Genomic DNA, 15839 nt, shown 5'->3' with positions numbered 1-15839 from the left:
GCATGATTCCTGGGCCAGAGGCCTCAGGCCTGGGCGGGGGCCAGAGCCAGTGATCGGGGGGAGATGGGAGTCCCCTGTCCAAGCCTGACACCTCTGGCGGAGGCGTCAGGCCTGGGCAAGGGGCCGATCAGGCGATCGGAGGGTGATGGGGGTCTATGCCTCTGGTGGAGGCGTCAGGCCTGGGCAAGGGGCCGATCAGGCGATCGGAGGGTGATGGGGGTCTATGCCTCTGGCGGAGGCGTCAGGCCTGGGCAAGGGGCCGATCAGGCGATCGGAGGGTGATGGGGGTCTACGCCTCTGGCCGAGGCATCAGGCCTGGGCAAGGGGCCGATCCTGCGATTGGAGGGTGATGGGGGTCAACGCCTGAGGACTCCCAGTATGTGAGAGGGGGCAGGCTGGGCTGAGGGACACTCCCCTCCCCACACACACCCAGTGCACGAATTTCGTGCACCGGGCCCCTAGTATTATATAAATTTCCAAAATCAATTTCATTTAAAAAATATTTTTAAATGTGGCTACAATAAAATAAAAATTATATACGTGGCTCACATTAATTATACTTCAGTTGGACAGTGCTGGGCTAGAACATCTGAAAACAAAGCGGCTATAGCTTTAACTGACCAGTATCTTATATACTCACTATCTGCTTCTGGAAATGGGAATTACAAAGTAAAATAACAATCTGACTGCTTTTGTGCTTTTAGTTTTTTTTTTCTAATGAACATATATTACCTTTTAAATAGAAAAAGTAAAAATATTATGTTGTCTACAATCTTAGATTTACAAAAAATGGACTGGCACTTAAGACATGTGGCATAAAACAATTAAACCAAATCTCCCTATTACTTGTATATATATTTTGCACTTATAGCAGGTAACAAAAATGAGGCACATAGAGGTGGGAGTGGAAATCTGGGTGACACAAGATAGTTCACTATCTACTACACCGAAATTGTAATTCTTGTTCAGGTTATTGCGGAAACTCTCCTGCTCGGTGACTGGCGATGTGGTTGTGCAAGCACTGTGCTCACATCCTCCCTGCGTCTCCACAAGAAAGAGGACCTGCTTTTCTGGCACTTAACAATGGCAGAGTAGGTGCAATTTTCTTTTTTTTTCACATCTAGCATATAAGTGAGAACTTTTACTATGAAATTCACTAATTCTAGTCACCTGACATAAAGAGACTTGTCCGTAAATTATTTAAAACGTGACTGGTTTAAAGATTTTCAGTAGAATATGCTACAATGCATTTTTTTTTTTCTTATTGGTTAAGAGCAATTTATTTTGAAATGTTGCTTTTGTGTTGTTTCCTGGGAACATCCTGGAACACTTGTTTTCAACAGCCTTCTCTGAGGAGGCCCGATCCCAGCCACCACGCCTCAGGCCCTTCCGGGAGGCCCTGTGACGTCTGAAGTTCTAGCTAATACTGTGGAGCAGTCACTTCCTCCGCAAAGGCCACGGGCACAACCACCCCCTGCCGCTGCAGCTCTCGGAGAACATCCAATATCGAGTCTAATTCTGTGCGGAACTTGTCCAGCTCACGATTCTTCAACTGTGCGAGTCTTTTCCATTTCTCAATTTCTTTGTTTTGCTCAGTTTCTACTACTTGGTGTGTCTGCTGTATTATCTGTAAATAAAAAAAAAATTTCATCTCAATGTTAGAGTTCACAGTGGGGGTGAAGGACATTTAACGATTCCGAAGAGCTAACGTGGGACAATGCGGACAACAGTGAAGCTGTGGCCTGCACAGGTTTCACTGTGTAACAAACAGGACTGCAGGGAAGGTGGTAAGAAGAGGGAAATTTAGTATCTAATTCTGCTAGGGAGTTTTACAGTATTTTTTTTAAAGCTGTGAATAAGAGTACCATTTAAAGCATCAGAAATTATTTCTAATACCTTGGTATGAATCCAAACAAATCCAATTTGGTCAAGGTGCACACCCAGCCCGTGGGAGGCAGCCTGGCCCCAGAGTCCCTGCTGTTAACTATCACACTAGGCTGCCTTGCTTTTGGGGGTCAATTTTTTCAATGATGAAGAGAGGGTACCCTGTCAAGTACCTTAAGAGAATCATTAGGCACAAGCATTACAAACCACAGAAAGCTAGACATACAAAGACTAGTTAGGGCAACAAAACCAATAATGTTTCTAAATGTTAAACATGCTAAACATCTTCAATATAATTTTTTTTCTTATCTATAATCCTGCCTTGCTATAGAATAACTTGATTCTAAAATAAAAGCACTTCAGAAACATTGTGTAAACAGGTGCTTGAGTTAAGGGGAACACAAAATGCTGCATAAATGTTCCATTCTAAGCTAACACCATCGCCTCACATAGTTTCAAAATTGTTTCCTTGTGATGAAAATTTGATTTACTTTCCTAGCAATTTTCAAAAACACAATACAGTATTGTTAACTATAGTCACCATGCTGTACATTATAGCCCCAGAACTTATACTGGATGTTTGTGCCTTCTGTCTTTATCAAGTCTCACCCCCAACCCCCAATTTTAGCTATGAGGTTTTTTTTGTTTTGTTTTGTTTTTAAGATTACACAAGAGGTCAAATAGTATTTGTCTTTCTCTGACTTGTTTCACTTAGCATAATGCCCTCAAGGTCCATCCACATGGCTGCAAATGGCAGAATTTCATTTTCCTTGGCTGAGTATTGCTGCACTGTATGTAGACACCCACATTTTCTTTATCCATTCATCCATCAGTGGACATTTACATTGTTTCTGTCCTAAATAATGCTGCACTGAACATGGGGGTTCAGCTCTTTGGTGTAGTGATTTTTGTTTCCCTCAGAGATATAAAGTGGAACTGCTGGATCACTTAGAACTGTTTTCAGTATTTTAAGGAACCTCCATACTGTTTTCAATAGTGGCTGCACCAATTTACATGCTCACCAACAGTGCAGAAGGGCTCCTCTTTCTCCACATCCTTACCAGTACCGGTTATTTATCTTGCTGATGACAACCATTCTAAACGGCTGAAGTGGTATCTCATTGTGGATTTGACTTGCATTTCCCTAATAATTAGTGAACTTGAGCACTTTTTCATGTACCTTGTTGACCATTTAAATATTTTCTTTGGAAAAATGACTATCCAGGCCCTTTACTCATTTTAAATCACATTATTACTTTTTTTTGGTATTGAGTTATGTGAGTTCCCTGTATATTTTGGATATTAACTCCTTATAAGATGTGTGGTTTCCAAATACTTTCTCCTACTTCATGTTGCCTTTTTTTATTTTGGTTTGTTGCCTTTTCGTTTTGTTGATTATCTCTTTAGCTGTGCACTTTCTAGCTTAGTGTAGTCCCACTAGTTTACTTATTTTGATGCTTGTACTCTAAGTCTCATATCCAAAAATTATTAAGGTACTTATCAAGCAGCTCTTTCCCTCTTTTCTTCTAGGAGTTTTACGGTTTCAAGTCTTACTTGAAGTCTGTAATTCATTATGAGTGATGTAAGACAGGGACCTAGTTTCATTCTTTTGCATGTGGATATTCAGTTTACCTAGAATCATGTATCAAAGGGACTATCATTTCTCCACTGAGCATTCTTTACTCCCTTACCAAATATTAGTTAACTGTATATGCATAGATTTATTTCTGGGCTCCCGATTCTATTTCACTGGTCTATGTGCCTCTTTTTATTGCAAGTACCATACTATTTTGAGTACTGTAGTACTATAGCTGTGTAATATAGTTTGAAATTAGTAAGTGTGATGCCTCCAGCTTTGTTCTTTGTTAGGATTGGTTGGGCTATTTAGGGTCCTTTGTGATTCCATATGAATTTTAGAACTCTTTTCTTTTCTAATTATAGTCATGAGCTACTTAACAAGCGGGGATACATTCTGACAGGTGTGCTGTGAGGGAATTTTGTCATTGTGCACACATAATAGAGTACACTTATACAAACGTAGGTGGTATAGCCAAGAGCTTGGACTAATCATAATTTCCTCAAGCACAAGGGAGAACACAGAATTCGTTTTCCCTGAGCACACGGGTTGTGACTGATGCAGGTGAGCCAGGTTGTAAAGGTAAAGTCACTTCAGCCACAAATACTTGCAGACAATCACTGGGTAGTAGGCCTGGGCAGGTTAGCAAGTGCAATGCAGCTCCTTAAAGCCTCACTGGTACCTAATACTTATGAGGAATTTAGCAGTGAATGTTGCAATAAAAGGAGTTTATAATCAGTTAAATGTGTGTCAGAGTCTCCTTCAGTGTTGATATTCTCAGTGAGAAAAAGAAAGCATTCCCTGCACATTTAAGGCTTTTTTCCTTTGTGAACAGTCAGGTGTCTAAGGAAGCTAGGTTTTTGGCTAAAAAATTTCCCATATTCACTACAGTCATAAAGCTTAGCACCAGTATGAATTCTCTGGTGCTGAGTGAGGTTATAGCTTTGACTGAAGGAATTCCCACAATCAGGACACTCATATGACTTTTCTCTAGTGCAGTGATGGCGAACCTTTTGAGCTTGGTGTGTCAGCATTTTGAAAAACCCTAACTTAACTCTGGTGCCGTGTCCCATATAGAAATTTTTTGATATTTGCAACCATAGTAAAACAAAGACTTATATTTTTGATATTTATTTTATATATTTAAATGCCATTTAACAAAGAAAAATCAACCAAAAAAAAGAGTTCGCGTGTCACATGACACACGTCATAGGTTCGCCATCACTGTTCTAGTGAGAACTTTGTGGTGTTTACTGAAATTAGACTTTTCACTGAAGGACTTCCCAAAATCAGTACATTCATATGGCTTTTCACCAGTATGAACTCTGTGGTGTTGGATGAGGGTAGATCTAGGACTGAAGGACTTTCCACAAATCACTACACTCAATATATCTTTTCTCCAGTGTGAACTCTGTGGTGGTGAATAAGGGTAGAGCTTCGACTGAAGGACTTCCCACAATCAGGACACTCATATGGCTTTTCTCCAGTATGAACTCTGTATGTAGAATGAGGGTAAACTTTTGTCTAAAGGACTTTCCACAATCACTCTACTCAGATGGCTTTTCTCCAGTGTGAACTCTGGTGTTTTATGAGAGCAGTGCTTTCACTGAAGAACTTCCCACAATCAGTACACTCATGGGGCTTTTCTCCAGTGTGGATTCTGTCGATAGAGGTTAACAACACGTCTAAAAACTTTCCTACATTTGTTACCCTCATAATTCACTTCTGCAGAGCATATACCCTGACGTTGAACAACTTTCTGCAGCTTTTTCATATTCACCCCACTGATAAGTTTTTCCACTGAGAAATTCCTGTGAAATCTCACTGCCACTGTGTGGCTCTCCAGTGTTGAGAGTGGTCTGGTGCTGGAGAAGCCATATGATGCCTGTGAAGACTTTCCCAACCTCCCTACTGATTGAAGGCACCCAAGATAAGTAGAAGTTGCATCTGCTCACAAACGAGGCGATGTCCATAGCGTCTTTCCAAGACTTCTCTCCACTGGCATCCCTCTGTTGCTAGTGAGGGTTTGCAATGAAATAGAAGTTTCTCAAACATGCGTCACTAAAGCAGCTTTTCTGCTCAAATAATGCTGCTTGTGACTCCATCAGGTGTAAAATATCTTTTAACACCGAGACACACCACTTACACACGAGTCTTCTGGGTTGCTGGAGCTGTCTTAGAAGGCCTGATCTATGACTCTCCTTATACATATGCACTCTCTCAGAAAAGGCCTCTGCATCATCTGTTTTATGCCAACCTACAGATGCTACAAGTGCAAAGACTTCCAGCATCACATTGCAGTACAGAAATCTCTGAGCCTCATCAGGAAGCCCCCACTCTTCCTCAGAAGGCAATGGCCATGTCCTCAAAGTTCCTATCTGTTCTGGACCCTGAGACCTGGGCTGCAGGACCTGAGAGGTGCCCACACCTGAAGCTGGAGGGTTAAACTGGGTGAAGTTGAGTTGAACTCTGTAAGCAGAAAGGAGTCTGGGAGGCACAGAAGCCCCAATCCCGCAGGTTGCAGCTCAACAAACCTCAGACACACAGTGGGGAATCTGCCTCCTCCTACTCATGATCCTCTGCCCATTTCTGATCTGATTTATTTGGGGGGGTGTTAAGTTGTATGAGTTCCTTATATATTTTGGAGATTAACCCCTTCTTGGATGTATCATTGGTGAATGACTTCTCCCATTCAGTAAGTTGTATTTCCATTTTGTTGGTTTTCTTTGCTGTGCAAAAGCTTTTTAGTTTGATGTATTCCCATTGCTTAATTTTTTCTTTTGTCTAAGGCAGTGGTTCTCAACCTTCTGGCCCTTTAAATAAAGTTCCTCATGTTGTGACCCAACCATAAAATTATTTTCGTTGCTACTTCATAACTGTAATGTTGCTACTGTTATGAATCGTAAATGTTTATATCTGATATGCAGGACCAGTCTTAGGCGACCCCTGTGAAAGGGTCATTCGACTGCCAAAGGGGTCATGACCCACAGGTTGAGAACCGCTGGTCTAAGGGAATATTCAAAGCTATTAATAAGGGTGCTGTCAAGGAGTTTACTCTCTGTTTTCTTCTACGATTTGGGATCTTGCTTAAGTCTTCCATTCATTTAGGATTTCTTTTTGTATACAGTGCAAGAAAGTGACACAATTTAATTCTTTTGCATATATCTGTCCAGTTTTCACAATACCATTGGTTGAAGAGACTGTCTTTACCCCATTGTAAATTATGCCCCCTTTGTCAGAGAATAATTGATCATATAGGCATGGGTTTATTTATGGGCTCTCTATTCTATTCCATTGACCTATGTGTCTATTTTTATGCCAGTATCATGCTCTTTTTATTACTATAGCCTTGTAGCATGTTTGATAGCAGGTAGGGTGACATTTCCAACTTTGTTCTACTTTCTCAGAAGTGCTTTGGCTATTCGAAGCCTTTTGTGGTTCCATGTAATTTTTAGGATTATTTGTTCTAGCTCTGTGAAAAATGCCCTTTATATTCTGATGGGGATTGCACTGAATCTGTAGATTGCTTTGAATAGCATGGACATTTTAATGGTCAATTCTCCCTATCCATGAGCATGGTATACGCTTCCATTTATTTGTATCTTCTTTAGTTTCCTTTTCAGTGCCTTTAGTTTTCCAAGTACAGGTCAGTGCGCTCCCACAGCCAAACTCCCATGGCCGGCCAACCTCCCGTGGTCCCTCCCCCCAGCCCTGATGGCTGGACAAGCCAAGGGACCTCACCCATACACCGGGCCTCCAGTGTTGAATCAAACTGGTGAAAGTGGACAACCCTGTTTTGTTCCTGATCTCCAAAAAAAATTTTTTTTAGCTTTTCACCATTGAGAATGTTAGATGTGGGTTTGTCATGCAAGGCCTTTAATAGGTTGAGGTATGTTCAGGCTGGGTGCATGAGTTGGGAAGGGCATTGTCTCTAGGAGTCACCATGAAGGGGTGAATGGTGTCAGCCAGGTTAATGGAGAGCTACCATTTGGCCCCAGCCTGCATCTCCCAGCTGGGTGGGAAAAGGGCTCAACAGAAGAACATTGTTGCCTGCCAGTGCTTTGGTCCCTGGAGAGAGCTGCCCTTGCTCTGAAGCTAGTCAGCTCAGTTCCTCCCTCATATTTCCCTGATGCTTTTTTGAGCTGTTCTGCCTGTGCTCAGGTCCAAAGGGACTGAGTCTCTGATCAAGTGAGTTTGTGCACAGCTCCTCAAGAGGATCACCTGGCTCTCCAGCAGCACTCCATCTCACTCAGGTGCAATTCCTGTTGGTTTTCACAAGAAGTTATGGAGCCCCTCTTCCTTACAGTGGTGTCCTAGGATGGGGAGTCTGATCTGGGGCTGGCACCTCTAGTACCACAGCTGAGATCTCTCTCCTGATTCTTAAAGAATCACTACACTGTAGGTGTGGGACCGGCCCATTCTGTGTCTCCATCCCTATAGTCTTGTGTGGCTTCTTTATTATATCATTAGTTATACGACTTTTGTTCAGCTAGTCTTTATGTGGTTCTCAGTTGTGAGAGGAGGCAAGCATAGTGGTTACCTACTCTGCTTCTTGACATCAGATTTTAAAATATACTATTTAACAATGTTCAAATATACAATACTAGAGGCCCAATGCACAAAATTCCTGTGAGGGTAGGCCTTCGCAGCCGCGACGGCCTGCCTTGATCCATCGCAGCAGAGACGGCTGCAGCCCCGGCTTCATCCAGACCTTCGTTAGCATATTAGCTCTTTATTATATAGAACTAGGGGCCCGGTGCACGAAATTCGTGCATTGGGTGTGTGTGTGTGTGTGTGTGTGTGTGTGTGTGTGTGTGTGTGTGTGTCCCTCAGCCCAGCCTGCCCCCTCTCACATACTGGGAGCCCTCAGGCGTTGACCCCCATCACCCTCCAATCGCAGGATCAGCCCCTTGCTCAGGCCTGACACCTCTGATAGAGGTGTCAGGCCTGGGCAGGGGACCCTCATTTCCCCCCATCACTGGTTCTGCCCCCAGCCCAGGCCTGATGCCTCAGCCAGAGGCGTAGACCCCCATCACCCTCTGATCACCTGATCGGCCCCTTGCCCAGGCCTGACGCCTCCACCAGAGGTGTCAGGCTTGGACAGGGGGACCCCCACCTCCCCCTGATCACTGGCTCTGGCCCCCGCCCAGGCCTGAGGCCTCTGGCCCAGGAATCATGCCTGGGCAGGGGACCCCCATCTCCCTCTGATCGCTTGCTCCACCCCCCGCCCAAGCCTGATGCCTCTGACCCAGGCTTCAGGCCTGGGCAAGGGGACCATCATATCCCCCCAATCCCCGGCTCAGCCCCCCGCCCAGGCCTGATGCCTCGGCCAGAGGAGTTGACCCTCATCACCCTCCGATCACCAATCACCGGATCGGCCCCTTGACCAGGCCTGAGGCCTCCGGCAGAGGTGTCAGGCCTGGGCAGGGGACCCCCAGCTCCCCGCGGTTGCAGGCTCCGACCTTGCCCAGGCCTAACGCCTCTGGCTGAGGCGTCCGGCCCGGGCAGCGGGGACCCGCAGCTGCAGCGGCCCCACAATCGCGGGCTCCGCTTTAGGCCCAGGCAAGGGACCCCTAGCTCCCGGGACTACCAGCTTCAACCGTGCCCAGCTCCCATCGCTGGCTCCACCCCTACTTCCTGCTATCACTGGCCAGGGCGGAAAAGGCACCTGATTCTCCGATCATGGCTGGGGGGCAGGGCAAAGGCGGCCCCAGGGCCGCCTTTGCCCTGCCCCCCAGCTCTTAGCTCCCCCCTGGGTTTCCGATCACTGTCAGTGGCAGGGGGCTTCTTCCTGCTTTCCCTTTCGCCTCCCTGCATTGTGCCTACATATGCAAATTAACCGCCATCTTGTTGACAGTTAACTGCCAATCATAGTTGGCAGTGAATTTGCATATAGCCCTGATTAGCCAATGAAAAGGGTATCGTCGTACGCCAATTACCATTTTTCTCTTTTATTAGTGTAGATAGTATTATTAATTGTAGTCAACATGCTGTACATTACATATCCATGACTTGTTTATTTTAACTGGAAGTTGGCACATCTGACCCCCTAATCATTTTACCCATCCTCACCTCCCACCTGTGGGGACCATACTGTATTGGGGTACATTCCCCCCATACCCCATTTTTTGAGTTTTACCATGAAAATAACTTGAATTTTGTCAAATTTTCTGGATGTATTAAAATAATCATGCAATTTTTATCTCTCATTTTATTGTGACACATCACATCAATGATTTGTGGGTGGTGAACCATTCTTGCATCTCTTGAATAATCATGATATGTGATCCTTTCAATGTAGTGTTGAATTTGCTTTCCTAATATTTGGTTGAGGCTTTTTGCATCTATGTTCAATGGGAGATATTGTTCTGCATTTTCTTTTCTCCACAGTATCCTTGCCTGGTTTTGGTATTGCTGCTCTTGTAAAACAAGTTTGAGAGAGATCCCTCCTCTTATATTATTTGCAAAAGTTTGGGACTGGTATTCATTCTTCTTTAAATGATTTGTAGAATTGGCTAGTGAAGCCATTGGAATTTTAAGGGATATTTGTTCATTGATTTAATCTGTTCCAGTGATTGGTCTGTTCAAATTTTGAATTTCTTTATGATTCTGTCTTGGTAGTTCGAATGTTTCTAGGAATTTGTCCATTTCTTCTAGGTTGTTCAATTTATTGGCCTATAATTGATTGTTCATAGTAGTGTCTTATGAACCTTTCTATTTGGTATCAGTTGTAACATCTCCTCTTTCATCTCTGATTTCATGTATTTTAGTCCTCCTCTTTTAGGTTTGCCTTTATCTTTTTAAAAACCCAACATTGTTTTATTGACCTTTTCTACTGTTTTTTAGTCTCTATCTCATTTATTTCCACTCTGATCTTTATTTCCTCCTCCAATTAACTTTGTGCTTTGTTTGTTCTTCTCTTTCTACTTCTTTTGGGGTATACAGTTGTTTGTTTGAGATCTTGTCTCTTGATGTAGGCATTTATTGCTACAGTTATCTCTTAAAACTGATTTTGCTGCATCTCATAAGGTTTGGTATATTTTCATTTTCAGTTGTCTCAATATACATTTTAATTTCTCATTTTATTTGTTCTTTGATGCGTAATGTTTAGGAGTGCATGGTCTAATTCACATATTTGACAGTGCTCCTCCTGTGTGGTTTCATAATTTCTTAGCGGTATGCTTGGAGTACTTTGTATCTTTTGTGTATCTACTATAAGCTTATCTTTGTGGTGCCATGAGGATTATTTACATAAGACAACTTAAGTTTTAACACATTCTAAAGCCCTACATTTTTCTTCCCTGTTTTGTTTTTGATGTCACAATTTCTATCTTTTTATCCTGAAGAAATTATTAGTTATATTGTAGGTCACTAGCTGGAGGTGGAGGTTTTTAGTGAGATTTTGTCTCAGCTTGCTTTGATGTGTAGTTGTTGTTCAGCTAGTTGCTTTTTTGTTTTGTTTCTCTGCCACCCCTCCTACCCCCAGAAGAAATTGTTCTATTCGTAGCTAAAGATTTAGTGTGTCCATGGCAGGAGGTGAACTTTGTAGTCACAATCTGATTGCCAGTGGTTGAGCCCCATAGATTCTGCCCTGAAATCTCCAACAAGTGAGACTAAGTGGGCCTCCTGGGAAGCAACCCACAGTGGTGGGCAAGCTGGATGTTCACCTTGGGCTCTTTTTCCCACTGGAGAAAACGTAGGCCGCAGGGTACCCTTTGGTGCAGCGCTACGCTGGCCTGTGGGAGGCGATGCTGTCAGAGTGTGGCTGCTCCTCTTACCCTTTTAATGCAGTGCTTCTTGGTCTCTGTGGGACAAAGAGTACTTCAGACTCACCTGTGTTTTGATATTTTTCACAATTGCCTTGTTTATGAATTGTTGGTTGCTAATTGGTCTTTTTGTGAGGGAAACTCAAGTCAGAACAACCAATGTTGCCATTTAGATAACATCTTAATTTAGCATTTTACTATGAAACTGAAATCCATCACCTTCTCTATGAATCAAAGATATTTTTAAAATCCTACTGCATTTTATTGCTTTAGCAAATAAAACCGTCAAAATTAGAAAACATATTGCAATAATTGTCCCAAAAGGTGTCTACACACCTTAACAGCTAATAGCTCAATTTTGAAAATGAAATGTATTTTAATAAACACTACCTTTATAATTATTCAAACTGTGTGTACACAATTTTGTGACACCATACTAGTATATGTAATTTTTCAATAAATACATATGTAACATTAATTAATCACATTTATAGCACTACAAAATAATTGTCATTAGGCTATATGTAATACAGTATTTATAACAAGAAAGAAACTTTTCTACATATTTATCAACAACTTACAACCATTTTCTAAATAGGCATTAAAAAGTGACACACAAGGATGGGTTCTGGATAAATAGAGATGCACTATGATGCTTTAACTCTATTGTGGATGATTATTTCTCGGTATGCAATGTGTTTTTAAGAGAAGTCCACAAATAAAAGAGTAAGAATGAGAAATGAATTTCATTCGTCTTGACATGATTAAATAGACCTAGGGTTTCTCTGTGGAACTCAGGTCAATCATAAAGCTCGCATGGATGTGGTAATTTTTATTTGCAAAGAATATTTAACTTACACTGATTTAGACTGAATATGTGCCACCCTCCTACCCCTTCATATGTTGAAGCCCTAACTCAAAGTGAGGCTGTATTTAGGGTAAGGAACTAGTTAAGCCTATATGAGGTCCCAAGGGCAAGACCCCAAGCATATTAGATGATGGTTGGATTAGTGTTCTTAAAAGAGGCACCAGAGAGCTTTCTCTCTCTCTATTTTCCCTTTTCCACCCTGCAGTGCACACTCTGAGGAAAGGCCCTCTACAAGCCAGGATGAGAACTTTCACTAGAAAATGAATCAGCTGGAACTTCGATCTTGGAATCCTAGCCTCCAAAATATGAGAAAATTAGTTTGTTTTTTAAGCCTCCCAGTTTGATATTTTGCTTTGTCAGACCAAACCAAATAATAACAAATTCATAACTTTGTTCAAGCAAAGTTAAATATCAGCACCAAGGCTAGTACCCAAACTACATCATCATGCCCTTCTGCCATTTTTAATTTCCATTAATTCATCTGTTTGTGATTAAGAACAGTAATGATATTACTAGTGCTAGGCACATAAGAACATGATACAAGTTGTTTCTCTATTTCTTCACATATAAGGCAAACCAATCTTCAGGTATTTGAGATTTAAAGTCATTTTTCTCTGAAAAGCTATATATTTATTAATAAGATCAATATATAATGGAAACACTTTACAAAGTAAGTTTTGCTAGGGATGACAAAACTACAGCAAACTGGAGGTACTTCAAAGTGAAGAACTATACAAAAATGTACATGTGATTTACTACTTTACCTGTTGAAGTTCTTGCTCTCTTTGTTTATGTCTCATTTCCATCTGTTTAATTTTCTTTTCTAAGCCCATGAAATGTTTCATCTCTGGTGTATGGTTTTCTTTGGCCTCTCTCAATTCTTCTAAGAGTTTTGTAATCTAAAATTGAAGTATGAAGTAAATGATAAGGGAGTAATTAATTTTTAACAGGTAGTCTTAAGGAGGAAGAATATTAACCACATATTTTTTGTGTAAAATTTCACTAGATAAGAGGTTTCTTGTCAACAAGGGTTTTTTAAGTTGTTAGGATAATTAATAGTTTTCCTTTCCTAGTCCAGGAAGTAAAAGGGTCATCCTAGATCTGAACTAACCTCACAATCCAAAAAGTTTCAGATAATTGGCCCAGCTTTCCCTCCCACGTATGCCAGGCTGGTTTATGTCATTCAAAATTAAGCTGGGCACTTATCTTTGTTATAAAGTATTTGTTAATAGAGTGATTAATTTAAGATTAAGTAATATAGTAACAGTTCAGTAAATATGGATCCTTCTTTTGTCAACTCCTTATAATCCTATTTGTACTTCTCTTCTGGCTCTTATCATTTTATAATTCATTCCACAAATAAATGTATGCATATGAAATAGAGATAATGAAGTAATAAACTTTCTGTGCTTGCTGTCTTAGGTTGCAAAGATGAAAGACACATGGGGAATTGCAGTTTAGTCCAGTACCTCTTTTTTCTGATTATAGCACACAGAGAAAACGGTAATATTTTATGTCACCAGGGAGTTAAATGGAGGGGATCTGAAGGATCTTTATATTGGGTTTGATGGAACAATTCTATTTTCTTTATATCACATAATTATAATTTGCTAATATCAAAAGACAAAATAATTAACAAACAAATGAAAACAGATAAAATTAACAAATTCAATTGTTTTACATGGAAACACCCACTACCTAATAACATTGACAATACTAAACATACACACTTCCTAAATTAGTTTTAAAAATGTGAAAATACATGCAAATTGAGTCAAAGGCGAATCAAAGTATTTTTAAATAGATATGTAGACTTTAATTGGATGATCTGCAGAAAGATCAGCAGAAATTTAGTTCAAAATAAAAAATACAGAAAATTTCTCTTCATTTGTATCTACTTAAATGCACCTTTAAGGGTATAATTAAAGTTGAATACTTATTTTTATAAAATTCTTGCATTTTGGTGAATATATGTTGATAACTGGATACATAAGCAAAGACTGATCAAAAATGCTTCCTGTTACTTAGAAAAAACTGGTAACGACCTCAATGTCCAACGAAAGGGCTTGGTTACCTCAGGCAAGTTATTTAATTTTTCTTAGCATCAATGTCTTTATAAAATGGGAATAATAGTGCCTAAGCTTTGGGGTTATTGTGAAGAACCACACAGAGCTCATATCACAGTGCCTAGTATATACTTAAAGTAAATACTTAAAAATTGATAACTCTTATTGTTATGAGTTTTTGAAAAAAATCTATTTCCTGTAGTTATATTATTGATGATCTAGCACCATTGTGATGATTACTTTACCTATTTACTAACTAAATTAGTCTTAGTACTTAATGCAGAAATGGCTTTAACCATCTAATTTTACCTACTAAAAATCTACCCCAAAAATATCAATATCTGGGGAAAGCAGGTTTCCATAAACAAGATATTAATATTATCTTGACTGTGGTATTTTTAGGTTATGTCTATTTGTACATTTAAGTTAAAAATTAATGCAGAAATATTAATATGATTGAAATGGCTAAGATAAACTTATGTTAGCCCAATATTTTTGTGATTTCTTACCTCTTTCTGTAGGATTTCTTCTCGAACTTGAGAAACTATAAGAGATTCTTGTTTATCTTGTAGCTCATTAACTTGATTTTGGAAATGTTTTATAAGTACCTAGAAAATTATGGTAGAAGTTCTGAGTTAAGAAAGTTCTTCCTTGAACATTATTTGAAAAATATAAGAAAGCCAATTAATGACTTTTGTTTATGCTAAAAACATAAAGATCCTAATATTTTAAAATTACAAAGTTCTAACATAGGAATAGGTTGCCATAGGAATTAAGTTCATTGAATCAATTAAACTCATTGAATAAATTCATTATTTTGTTTCTTTCAACATTTAATATAAAGCATCACATATTACAAATTAATGACTATGTAACTACATGGCTTTTTTATCTCTAGTATTTTTCTCCTGAAGGCTTTAAGATAAACCTCTAAAAAGTGTGGCTCGGTTGGTTGGAGCGTCATCCCATACACCACAGGTAGTGGGTTTGATTCCCAGTCAGGGCCACATACCTAGGTTGCAGGTTAGATCCCTGGTTAGGGCAAGTGCACCTGTGGGAGGCAACCGATCAGTGTTCCTCTCATTCTAAAAATCAATAATGATTTTTAAAAAGTCTAAGCATTTTGAAGAAAGTGGCCAATATTATCTTTATACTTTGTGATTAAGTAGAATATTAGCTTTTATTAAAGAGCTATTGACTAAATAAAGATAACACAAGCTTAATATCTGTGAAATAAATGTTAGTCTCATACTTTTAGACAAATAAATGGAAATAACACAATATTTCTAACAAGAAACTGAAAAAACAGGAAAAATTCATCTCTTATCTCTAATGTTTTACTTTTACTGTTTTTATGATCAGACTATGATGATTTCCATTTAACTCAAAATTTGCAATATTATATTTAGAAATCTGGGAAAACAATGTATTTATGGCACTAGGGCATAATGATACTACTTTTCCCACCTCTTAGACCGCTCCTTACTATATAATCACTTGATATAATGTTTACACTGCACACTAACACCCACTCTTATGAGGAAAAAGACCACAGAGCTTATCCACAAGTCTATATAAGGGTTACTTTTGAAAAGCACTTTAAATCTCTTTCATTTGAGTATTAAAAACAGTCACAGTTATTTCTGAGCTGAGACTAAATTATAGACCTCATTACATTT

At 40.0% G+C, this 15839-nt stretch overlaps 1 protein-coding gene across 4 annotated transcripts in view; it reads right to left on the bottom strand.

The window, feature by feature from the left end:
- Positions 1–468: 468 nt before the first annotated feature.
- The window catches only part of CEP162 (centrosomal protein 162), a 76922-nt gene continuing 61551 nt past the window's right edge, over positions 469–15839 (bottom strand). For all 4 annotated transcript variants that reach the window (XM_059701039.1, XM_059701040.1, XM_059701041.1 and 1 more), the window contains 3 exons: positions 14670–14768; positions 12859–12993; positions 469–1627 (listed from right to left, as the gene is read on the bottom strand). In XM_059701039.1, coding sequence (XP_059557022.1) covers positions 1421–1627; positions 12859–12993; positions 14670–14768 — 441 coding nt within the window. In that variant the 3' untranslated portion in view covers positions 469–1420. The remainder of the gene's footprint in view (positions 1628–12858; positions 12994–14669; positions 14769–15839) is intronic.

This window comes from Myotis daubentonii, chromosome 6 (assembly GCF_963259705.1).
Source record: "Myotis daubentonii chromosome 6, mMyoDau2.1, whole genome shotgun sequence".
NCBI classification, from domain to species: domain Eukaryota; kingdom Metazoa; phylum Chordata; class Mammalia; order Chiroptera; family Vespertilionidae; genus Myotis; species Myotis daubentonii.
The sequence above is the reverse complement of the archived record's forward strand: the minus strand, read 5'-3'. Positions and strand labels throughout refer to the sequence as shown.